This window comes from Antennarius striatus, chromosome 1 (genome assembly GCF_040054535.1).
Source record: "Antennarius striatus isolate MH-2024 chromosome 1, ASM4005453v1, whole genome shotgun sequence".
NCBI classification, from domain to species: Eukaryota; Metazoa; Chordata; class Actinopteri; order Lophiiformes; family Antennariidae; genus Antennarius; species Antennarius striatus.
The window spans coordinates 6,042,090-6,054,671 of record NC_090776.1 but is presented as its reverse complement, the minus strand read 5'-3'; the positions used below and the strand labels follow the sequence as shown (position 1 = coordinate 6,054,671).

The 12,582-nt window shown below is 42.3% G+C and overlaps 1 protein-coding gene across 1 annotated transcript in view; it reads right to left on the bottom strand.

Annotated features, from left to right (window-relative positions):
• The window catches only part of si:ch211-186j3.6 (neural-cadherin), a 593,489-nt gene that overhangs the window by 71,469 nt on the left and 509,438 nt on the right, over positions 1-12,582 (bottom strand). The window contains exon 32 of the mRNA XM_068311636.1: positions 11,686-11,852. Coding sequence (XP_068167737.1) covers positions 11,686-11,852 — 167 coding nt within the window. The remainder of the gene's footprint in view (positions 1-11,685; positions 11,853-12,582) is intronic.

The following is a 12,582-nucleotide window of genomic DNA, read 5'->3' as shown; positions in this document are numbered from 1 at the left end:
TGATACAAATACACACAACATCACCATTATGATAAATGTAGACACACACAAATACAAACAACATCACTATTATGATTCTAATGACTAAAAAAGCAATGTTGTCAGCCGTTCCTGATTGTTTACTTAGATCATAGGTTGACCTTAGAAACATGCAGCCCATGCTAATACTTACTTAATGTTACTTTTTTACTTTAATGTTTACTTAGATCAGAAGCAAATCAGGATGTTTCTCATTTTATTCACTCATGAACCAACTTGCCATTGTTGAATGACATAAGTCACCACAGACAATGCACATCTTGCTTGTTGAGAGCATAATGGGGGTTGGAAACTAATGACAGAGACCAGAGCTGTAAAGTTGCTGTAAATTATCCATTCCTAGCTGAACTAGATGGCGAAACAGGTTCCAGTGGAGGCCTACTGGTTAACTATTTTAATTGACTGATTGATTATTTACTTTGGTTAATTAAAATCTTGACTCACAATTTTGATCTTCTTGTATTTTTAATGGTAAAAGATTATTATTATTATGATGTATATGGACAAATGCCAAGGGGATTAGCCTCAAATCCTACTCTGTTTGTTGGAACATGATGAATTGGCAAACATAGTGTGATAGCACAACTGTTAAGTATGAGAGTGTCTTGTTATAACTGATAATTGTCATTGCTCTGTTCCACTTGTGAAACAATCACTTGCGTATTTTAGCTATGATATTACATATTATTACACTATTTTCCGCACTATAAGATGCACCTAAAAGCCTATAATTTTCTCATAATCCCGTAGTGCACCCGATGCACCTTGTATATGGATTAATATTAATATTAGTATTGGTTAAAAACAAGATCGCTGAGAAAAAGCCGGCAGTCTGGCCAGCAGTCATACCACACCAGGAGTCACCCTCAGAAGGCACTATGCTCCCTAACAACGGCAGTCAAGGGGCGTCGCCAAAGTGTCGCTCTCACTGACCTGCTGTCTGACGGCAGAACAGTCTGCACCGGTGACCAGCTACGATAACGTAGCAAAATGGAATTTTCAATGATTCTATTTATAAAGTTTGACTGACTGACTGATCTCAGTATTTCCCAAATACTGTGGCGCTGGAAATAACCCACTTAATTGGTCTAAAAAATGCCATTGTGCTGTAATCTGGATTCTAGTGACGGTCCATTCTATTAGTCTGTGGAAAAACACGGAGAAACTGGCATAAAGGTAAATGAAAGACCCTCAAAGCTGAACTTCCAGCCTTTTCTGAAATTTCAAGAGCTAAGGCCCCTTCCACACGATGCCGGAACTTTTGAAAACACAACTTTTTTGTTGCGTTTACGCCTTCCGTCCACACAACAATGCAGATATCCAGAACGAAAACGCAACTTTTTGAAAACGCTAGCTGGCCTAGGTGAATTTTTAAAAAAACGGTGGGTCTGTGTTGTCGTGTGGATGGTGTATCCGCAACATTTTAAAAACGCTGACGTCTTGCCTGTAACAAAGACCTCTGTGACGTCATATTTATGGGCCCGTGTGTTGTGACAACAAAACAAGGAGGATTCCTATTGGATAAGATTTGACTTAATACTGCCACCACATGGTTTGCCATGCTTATAGCCGTCTTCGAAAATGCACTGCTGTGTTTACGTGTGGACGGAGATTTTTTTGAAAACGCTGTCGTGTGGACACAAATCGTTTTCGATGTGTTTTTAAAAAGTTCCATTTTAAAAAAAATCCGTCATCGTGTGGACGGGGCCTTAGTCACTGCTAGACAAAGGTGTCTGGTGTGCTGCAATTGATTTGCAAATGTAGTTGATAACTGACACAACACGTCGCGGGTGGGGGGCTCGTATTTGCCAGCATGTTAGCAGTCTGACATTAAAAACTGATAAAAAATTGTTTTGTACACAGTGCAGCAGCTAATAGCTGCACCTAACCTCCGACTGGACTACCGATAGACTAAAATAATATTTAATTAATAAACGAAGACGAACGTCGGAGCTTAAATATCTGCTTCGAACTTCAGATCCAGAAATAATCCGCCCTGTTCAAACTGATTGGTCCACTCGTAATGAATTTAACCAGTTTTTAATGTCAGGTTTTTTAATATGCGTGTTGACTTCTTTCTAAAATGACAAAGTGATCAAGTGATCAAGTTTCCTTGATGAGGCTCAGAATCGCTTCATTACAATAACAATAGCCGTTCACAGCTGATTAAAAGTACTCACAGTCATGAATGCTCTAGCTAGTGGACGGATAGCGCAACTACAGCCACAGTTTTTTTTAAATCTATTTTAATTTTTTTAAATTATATGAGCCTTATAATCCGGCGCGCCTAATATATGGAATAAATTATAAAATCAACAATTCAATAAAGGTCCGCCTTATAATCCAGTGTGCCTTATAGTGCAGAAAATACTGTACTGTACTCTACATTTGGTCCGGATCCAACCATATTGAGTGAACAAATTAACAAACATATTGTGCTTAAGTTTTGGCTAGGGATCCAGAATGGCACTGGGAGGACATGAGAGAAGCAGATGATGAGGACGAGTAAGGCAGTGAGCCTGAAGAAAAAAATGAGGGGTGAAATGACATCCCTCTCCAACACATACAGCCACAGACTGGGTTTTTCTATCGGTGAAAAACAAAGTTGTTTTTCCAGCCCTAAGAAGGAGAGGAAACGAAACCGAAAACTTTTTATTTTTTAATGTTCCGGAACACAATCGGAACAGAAAATAGTTGTAAACCGGTTAATACAATTTTTTTTCATTCTTGAAAGAAATATTTGACCTCATGTTTCACTTCCTGTCATTCACTCGACGCGGGATGTGAGCAAAGAGAAGTAGCAGCTATCAGCAGCAGTTAAGAGAAGGCAGTCTCCCAGTCACTATTTATTCTTAACAGGTAAACACTGCAGTATGTCAATCTTAAAAATGTTTGAATTAGACATTAACTCATTGGCTGCAGTCATTTTCAGTGCAGTGTGTCCCCGTACTGCCAGCACTTTGTAGCAATATTGAGATAAGGAGAAGCACAGTTAAGATCTGTTGTTCAGCAATACAGCAACAAATGACATGGCAGAAATTATTCTTGTCTTATTTCTCTGTACTTATCTATCAACATCCTCGAAGCAAATACTGCATATGTAGTACTCTTTTTTGGCATGAAACCATACTGCTGCTCACAAATGCTCACTTCTGCCCTTGGCCGAGCTTCCACCACTCTTTCCCATAACTTCATTGTATGGCTCATCAGCTTTATTCCTCTGTAGTTGCCACAACTCTGCACATCTTCCGTTTTCTTAAAAATGGGCACGGGCACACTTCTCCTCCATTCCTCAGGCATCTTCTCACTATCTAAGATCCTGTTGAACAACCCAGTCAGAAACTCTACTGCCACCTTTCCTAGACAGTTCCAAACCTCTACAAGTATATCATCTGGACCGACTGCCTTTTCACTCTTCATCCTCTTCACTGCCCTCCTCACTTCATCCTAACAAATCTTTGCCACTTCCTGGTCCACAGCAGTCACCTCTTCTAGTCTTGTTCTCTCTCATTTTCCACGGTCATCAACTCTTCAAAGTACTCTTTCCATCTTCCCATCACACCACTGGCACCTGTCAATAGACTTCCGTCCCTATCCTTAATCACCCTAACCTGCTGCACGTCCTTCCCATCTCTGTCTCTCTGTCTTGCCAACCGGTATAGATCAGTCTCTCCTTCCTTACTGTCCAACCTCGCATACAAGTCATCATAAGCCCCTTGTTTGGCCTTTGCTACCTCTACCTTCACCTTATGCTGCATCTCCCTGTACTCCTGTCTACTCTCCTCAGTCCTTTAAGTCCCACTTCTTCACTAACCTCTTTCACTGTATACACTCCTGTACTTCTTCATTCCATCATTAAGTGTCCTTATCTACTTTCCTTCCAGATGACACACCAAATACTCTCCTACCTGTCTCCCTGATCACATTAGCTGTAGTTGTCCAGTCATCTGGAAGCATCTCCTGGCCACCCAGAGCCTGTCTTAACTCCTTCCTAAAAGTCATGCACTCTTCCTTTTTTTAGCTTCCACCATTTCGTCCTCTGCTCTGCCTTTGCCCTCTTCATCTTCCTCACCACCGTAGTCATCCTGCACACCACCATCCTATGCTGTTTGGCTACACTCTCACCTACCACTACTTTGCTGTCACTGATCTCCTTCAGGTTTCATCCTCTACACAAGATGTCGTCTACCTGTGTGCTCCTACCACTACTCTTATAGGTCACCCTCTGTTCCTGCCTCTTCTGGAAGAAATTATTCACTATGGCCATTTCCATCCTTTTTGCAAAGTCAGCTACCATCTGTCCTTCTGCGTTCCTCTCCTGGATACCAAACCTGCCCATCACCTCCTCATCACCTGTTTCCTGCAACAACATATCCACTGAAGTCTGCACCAATGACAACTCTCTCACTCCTAGGTATGCTCTGCATCACTTCATCAAAGTCCAACCAGAATGTCTCCTTCTCCTCAAGCACACGTCCTACCTGTGGAGCATACCAACTAACAACATTGAACATCACACCTTCTATTTCTAGCTTCAGACTCATCACTCTATCCGACACTCTTTTTACTTCCAGGACATTCTTAACAAACTCCTCCTTCAAGATAACTCCTACTCCATTTATTTTCCTATCTACACCATGATAGAACAACTTGAACCCTGCTCCTAAACTTCTAACCTTGCTTGCTTTCCACCTGGTCTCCTGGACACACAGTATGTCTACCTTCCTCCTCTGCATCATGTCAACCAACTACCTTTTCCATCATTCAATGTCCCTACTCTCAGTCCTATACTCTTGGCACTCCTCTTCCCTCTCTTCCTACAAACACACTTTCCTCCTCTACTTCTTCGACTAACAGTAGTCCAATTTCCACCGGCACTCTGTAGGTCAACAGCGCCGATGGCGGTCTTTGTTAACCTGGGCCTCGACCGATCTGATATGGAAGTCATAGGTTTGATTCGCATCTTTGATTTGGCAAAAGTTTTACGCCGGATGCCCTTCCTGATGCAACCCTCTGTATTTATCCATGCTTGGGACCGGCACAATAAGACACTGGCTTGTGTACTTGTGGCTATACTAAAAAATACACCAACATTGTTTTTAAATGTTTTTTATTTCTGATAAATCTGTGCTAAATCCTTCGATCTGCATTGAATAGCTTGGCAATTTCACTATCGCTGACAGTCTCGTTTCCGGGTGGCTGTCCGGTAATAATGCCGGCTTTTGCGAAACATCGGATAAAAGTCGAAGCTGATCCGTTAATCCAGACATCTCATAATCCACCACATATTGTGGTGTAACTCGCTCGGTATTGCCTTCCAGTCCTGGTAAACGTGTGTTCACCATCTCACATCCATCGCTCCCATCACACCATGTCCAGCAGTTTGAGTTCTTCCATTAATCCTCCCGGGACGTTGTACGTGTCTCTTCGCTGACGCCATAGTCGGGGGTCTTTAGCCGAACAAATGTGGTTAACAGCACACTTGTGGTACAGTACCAGCATGTACTGTATACCTGTACCTACCGGAGGTGTGCTGGAAGTAACCTCACGTCATGTTCTCTAATTGATCCATCACTGCCGGCCTACGTAGTGACATATTATGTCCTATGTCGGTGGAAAAGGGCCGATCTGGCGGTATTTACAAATTTATATTTACAAGGAACGTCATTAACCGGTTCAGGAACTATATATTTTTTTGTTCTAACTGGTTCAGGAACGTCAGTTTATGGGTGGAACGAAAAACCGGAAACGTCGTAATTCCGTTTTTGTGCGTTAGACAGTATGCCAGCAGGCAAGGCACCTGATCCAGATGGTTTCCCTATTGAATTCCTCAAACATTTCTGGTCAGTGTTAGCCCCTCTCTTCTTCAGAGTAGTAATAGAAATTAAAAATAATGGTTATTTAAGTGGTCACATGAATACAGCCGCAATACAATTTTTATTAAAACCAGATAAAGATCCCACTCATCTTTCTAGCTATCAACCCCTTTCACTAATCAACACCGACATTAAAATAATATCTAAAGCACTCGCCTCCAGATTGGAGAAAATTATTCCATCAATAGTTCACAGTGATCAAACAGGATTTATTAAGGGTCGACACGCTACCAACAATGTTATAAGACTACTCAATCTGATTAGCTTGACACAGCGCTACAACAGGAAAGCAATAGTTATATCACTTGACGCTGAAAAAGCCTTTGACAAAGTTAATTGGACTTTTCTTTTCACACTGCTTCATAAATTTGGCTTTGGTGAGTCGTTTATCTGGTGGGTATCAACCTTATATAACTCACCTAAGGCCACAGTCACCACTAATGGGATAATTTCACCAAATTTCACTTTAGAAAGAGGAACCAGACAGGGATGCCCTCTGTCTCCCCTACTGTTCGCAATATTTATTGAACCACTGGCAGTAGCAATACATTAAAACCTGAATATTAAAGGTATCTGCTCTTAGGCGTTGGAACACAAAATTAACATATGTGGATGACATTTTACTTTATCTAGAAAATCCAAATACATCAGTGAATGAAATATGTACACCAATTACAACTTTCTCTGGTCTTTCAGATTATTTCATTAACTGGTTAAAGTCAATCATACTTCCATTAACAGAGAACTCGTGGAATCCTGCAGGCCACAACTCACTTTATTCTTTTCCCATGGGTAATATTAGATATCTGGGTTTAAATATTTCTAATAAACTCTCTGATCTAGTCCACTTGAACTTCACCCCACTTTTAGAAAACATATCTGGTGATCTAAGACATTGGAATAACCTCCCCATGTCACTTCTGGTAAGAATAGCTACTGTTAAAATGAAAATACTACCTCAAATCAACTACCTTTTGTCGATGATCCCATTTAAACCGACATCAAAGTGGTTCCAATCATTAGATTCTGCCATTGGTAAATTCTATTCAAAAAACAAAACAGCTGTAATTAGCCTGACAAGTTCCAGAAAAAGAAATCTGAAGGTGGTCTGGAGGCGCCCAACTTTATGCATTACTACTTAGAAAATCAACTACAGTATCTGATCAAGTGGATCCATCCACATGAGGACTATAACTCCTGGCTGGAGCTAGAACAGAGACTGTAATCACATCAATCTCTCCGAACTTCCTTTTATAACCACAACCCTTAAACAACATCCTTGCTTCAAGAATCCTTTGATTGCCTCCACCTTGTCTGCTTGGTGGAAAGCTCTAGATATTACAGGATCTCAGTTATACCCTGGTATACTCTCCCCAATTTGGCACAACCAAGATTTTATTAACAATAAAAAACCTTTTTATTTTAGCACATGGGCAAAGAAAGGGACCACCCACCTCCATCACGTTCTTCTAGATAATAGACTAATGACATGTACTAAACTATTCGAAACATTTGAAATAAGAAATGGAGATTTTCTCCAATATATGCAAATAAAGAAGACAATCATAAAAAGTATTCCGAAGTTTCAACCATCCTCATCACCACCTGATTTACAGCTACCTGAATTCACCAAATACATTACAAAGTTGTCCCCAAAACTTAAGAAAAATCTCTCAAAGATATATAGTTCACTCTCAAAAATTGGCTCGATACATCTACCAACCTCAAAATGTGAAATAGATTTTAAACATATCATTAGACTATGACTCTTGGACTGAGCTTTGCGGAAATACATTTAAGATGACAAAGAACTCTAACGTACAACTAATTTGATTTAAAGTACTTCATAGAGCACATATCACACAACATAGATTATTTAAAATGGGTTTCTGTAAATCAGATATATGTACCCAATGCACACAAAGCACAATCGACACTTTCATGCCCTTTGGCTATGTTCACCCGTCTATCAATTTTGGGTATCAGTTATTCAGAAACTGTCCTCTATGTTAGACTGCAGGATTCCACAATCTCCAAACATCTGCCTAATTGGCAATCTAACAGAAACGGCCTTACCTCACGTTCAGTTAAAGCCCACACTTGTAGCTCTTGCCACTGCCAAGAAAACCATTTTGGTCAATTGGGGAGATAAAAAAAACTCCTAAACATCATCCATTGGTTGAATCTCCTCATTGATCACATTTCGCTTGAGAAAATATCTGCTGCTCAAAAAAAACAATTGGCATCATTTACAGAAAAATGATCTCCATTTATTAGATCTTTAAATATAAATCTATAGCTTTCTCTTGTCTATGTTTCTGAACATGCTGTCTGCGCTAATGATCTGATGACTAACTTATGTCTCTTCTGCCATCTTATAGTACAGTGATGGATCTGGGACACCATGCATGTGTGCATGCACTAGGGGACCCCTCTCCATCTTAAGACTGGGTTTGCTCCCTGGATCTCCGGGGCGTGCCTGGCCCTGGCACCTCACCCTGGTGGCTGTTGTATCTGTTGTCTCACCTTTTGGGCCCTGGGGGTGCTGAGTTCCTGTGGTCTCCGGGGATTTGGGGGTGGCTGTGCCTGTCTCCTCTGGGTTGGTCTGTGGGGTGTGGGGTGGGTGGCCCATCCTGTTGCTCCCTTTTCCCATCTCTGCTCCGCTTCTTCCTGGTCTCTCCTCTCCTTTCTGCCCACCCCTTCTCGTCCCTCTCCTGCCTCATGGGGGCTGAGGGCCCTCTGCTTCCTTGGGGTTGGCTGTGGGGCTGGGTATTCCCTCTCGGGGTGGCGGGCAGGGTTGGGGTGGGGTTGGGCGGAGGGATAAGACACCCTATCACACCCTATCCGGGTGTGGAGGGTGTTCCGGGCGGGCCGTGGGTTCAGTCTCTGTGTCGCTGTTTGCGGTGGGGGGTCTGCTGGGTGCTGCTGGGGCTGTCGCGCTGCTGGCTGGTGTCGCTGGCTGGGGGTCGGGTTCTGTTAGTGGCCTGCTGCCGTCTTCTGTCCGCTCATGGGGTGGTTTCGTTGGTGGTGGTGGCGCTGGAAAATGCCTCAGTGTGTTGGGGGTGAGCTGGCTGCCCAACCTGGTGTGGGTGGCTGGCTCGTGGGCGGTGTGGCCCCAATGGTTGGTTCAGTGGTTGTTCATGGGGGGGAAGGGCGGGGGGGATGCTGGCTGTTCGGCGGTTGCCTTCCCTGGATGGTGTGGTGACTTAGGGCTGCTCGCTGGCCTTGGTCCTGCGGGGCTGGCCTCTGTGGTCCGACGGCCGGACCTGGTGTGGCGGGGCATGCATTGCCTTCATTCCCCTCTGTGGTGCCGTGGTGGTGCATCTCTGGGTTGTTGTTGTTGCGGGGCGGGTTGGTGGCTCGGGCTGATTGCCGGTTGGTCATCAGTAGCTTTGATTGACGCCAGGTGCCTGTGGCCTTGCCGGGGCCCTGGTGGTCGTGGCTGTGATCCTGGTCCCCCTCACAGCCCTGTTGATGTGGGCCAGGCCCACACCAGATTGCCTCCTAATTTTCACTTCACATATCTCACACTGCGCAATACATGCTAACTTTTAGGCACATGCAGGGCACAGTTAGGGCTTTGAGAATGGATGGGGGTGAGGGTAGTGGGCATGGTTGTGGGGCAGATTGTGGTGCTCTAGGGCACTGCATCCTCTCCATATATGCCTCACTTGTCCTCCCCCACACACACTTTGGAGGGGGCCCTGCAATGTTTGGGGGAGACCTCCTTGCCCCGTGCCCCTTGGGCCTCTCCTGTGCACCCTGGCGGTGGCGGCCGTTGCCTCCTTTGGGTCCCTGGGTCTACATGGTTCTCCGTGCCCCTGGTGGCTCTTGGGGTGATGGCTTCTGGATGCTCCTGGCTGCCGGGGTTGGGAGTGCTCGACTAGCGTGGCCCTGTTGAGTTCTGGTAGCCTATCTGGGTGTTGGTTTCATCACACATGCATGTTGGGTCAGGGCTTCCCAGCTCCTGTCGAGTCCAATTATTGAGAACCATTGGGTCCCATCAGAGTGTGATGAGTCTCACTTCAGTCATCACAATCTTATGCCCTCTATCTTCCTCCTACACTGGTTTTATCTGGTGGCCTATTCTATACTATCAGGTCCTCCACTAATCCGATGTTTTGTAACATTGGTGTTGAGATATCAGTTCTAAGATAGGATAAAACAGCCTAAACCTTTTTCACTCCAACAGCACTGCCTGTCTATCCACTACCTTTGTTTGTGTTTTCTCTCCCTGTCTCCTTTTGCTTTCCTCCTGAACTCACAGAGGTGCAGCACTTCCCTCTCTGGCTCACAATAGGAAATTCTAATAAAGACTGATAATTTAGTTCCCAGAGAGGACTGGTGATGGTCACATGTACACATTAAAATATATAAAAGATTTTGCTGCAAGACTAAAATAAGCATTGATCTCATAAAAGGTTGACCCCCTTTAACTATGAGAATAAATGGAGACAAAAAAATAAAATAAAAAAAAATAATTCCGTTTCTGTTAGGAACAAACCGATTGGCAAAAAATTCTGGTTCAAAGCCCTGCCTACCAGACTTAGCCACCCATTGGTGTTGAGGGGAAGTCTGACTACAAAGGGGAGTGGATGTATAGATTCCACTAGTCTCAACGTCAGTGAAGCAGGGAGATCCTCACACCTTTTAGGGGTAGAGATCTGGGGGTAATGTCCTTATTGCCGGACAGCCAAGTACAGGACAAGAACACTGAAGTACTAGTAACCTTGTGTTACCAATACATTTTTCAGTTTTCATAAAATCATTACTTAGTATTCCGTTTTTCAGTGATCTTTCAATAATAACTATGTAATAGCAGTATTGGAAACTACATTTCATGCAAATGCTGGACTAAAGAAGACGCTGCACGCTTACAGTTATAATCTCATAATGTCATATTCATATTAGAAGTGCATTTACTTGGTTGACCGAGTAAATGCACTTGGTTGTGCCTCTCCATGTATGGCATTGAATTGTAGGCTTTCTGGTAGTCAATCCAGGCAGTGCACAGGTTGGTCTACCTGGTCTTACAGTCTCTGTGGACTGTTCTGTCCACCAGTAGAAAGTCTTATTGTCTATTTATATTGATTCATTTTTCAGTTATTTTTATTTTTTTAAAACTGAGCAAAGATTATAGGGAATAGGATTTTTTTCATAATAACACAGGTCAGATCAGAGTACAAACCCGAGGTATATTTTGAATAAGAGTAAATGTTTTGTCAAAAGTAATTATTGCATAATTATGATCATTAAAAAAAACATTCATTATCAAACAATTTTGAAAATATATCAATATACTTAGTCTCCATTATCATGTGGGATAAAGATTTAGCACCATTAAGGGGGTACACTTTTTACCCATCTGTTTGTCCTGTCAGTAGTCTGTATAAACAAAATTGATTCATCTACGTTTGACTAAGTTTTCATCTGGCAAACTTAGTCAAACTTAATCAAACCATCTGTTGCTCTGAACCCCAAAACAATTCTGTTTTGCTCTGAGAGGTTGCTGGGTAATGCTCACAGTATAGGATAATGTGAAAATGTGGAGAAAAATCTGCAACTCATAGGTTTTATTGTTTCCCAAAGCTACCTGTTGTTTATTTTTTCCTTACTAGATAGCTTATCATAACAGCAATAATATACCGTATATTGTAAATGCAGTATCAAACCATATTGACTGCTGTCACTTTGCAAGGACTAAAGAAAAGGAACTCAGTGCTCTTAAAACTAAACAAAACTGGACTAAATTTTTTTTTGCAAATCTTACCTCCAGTCTTACATATTCATTCTGCTCCTTTGAGATCAGATTGAGGATGGTGCAGCTGTGTTTACGGGTCCGAAGCAAGACTTGAAACCATGTCCTCCGGGCCAACAGTGGGGAATCCAACTGGTAATGCACGTGACTGTGCCCATCAAAGGAATACTCTTGGACCTCTGGTGTTTGTGCGTGTGCGCACGCACGCACGCACGCACGCACACACACGCACGCACACACACACACACACACACACACACACACAGTCAGCCAGACAGAAGATTTATGATTGACAATATACATCATGAAATTTTCAAATGAAACAATTTATCAAGTTAGAATATGCTTCACTCCAACTAATATACTTTATCAACTGTACGATGTAGAGATATGGTACCAGAACAAAAAATGCAAAATACACAAAATGAAATATTTATGTGTGGGTTAACACAACTCTTCTTTCTTCATCCAATTTCCCAGAATTTAATTTTGTGCATAACAGATATGCTAAACCTCAGAAATGGTTTCAGAACCATTCTTTGATTGCAATGCAAGTTTGATTTGTTTAAATTTTAATTGTATTTGTTTATTAACTTTAAAGATCCCTCTATGGAAATAATTAGTCCACTCTACTGGTTATTGGTTGCACACACACACACACACACACACACACACACACACACATACACACACACACACACACACACTATATTATATTATATATATATATATATATATATATAAACATATATAGTGCACCCTCATTCTTTGTGGTTAATGCGTTCCGACAAATGCAAACGTGGTTAATGACTGCCGACAAAAAATTGGCGATGATGTGAAGTCGCAAAGCTTTGATGTGCGAATGCGTGAGAGCGCACTATATATATATATATATATATATATATATAT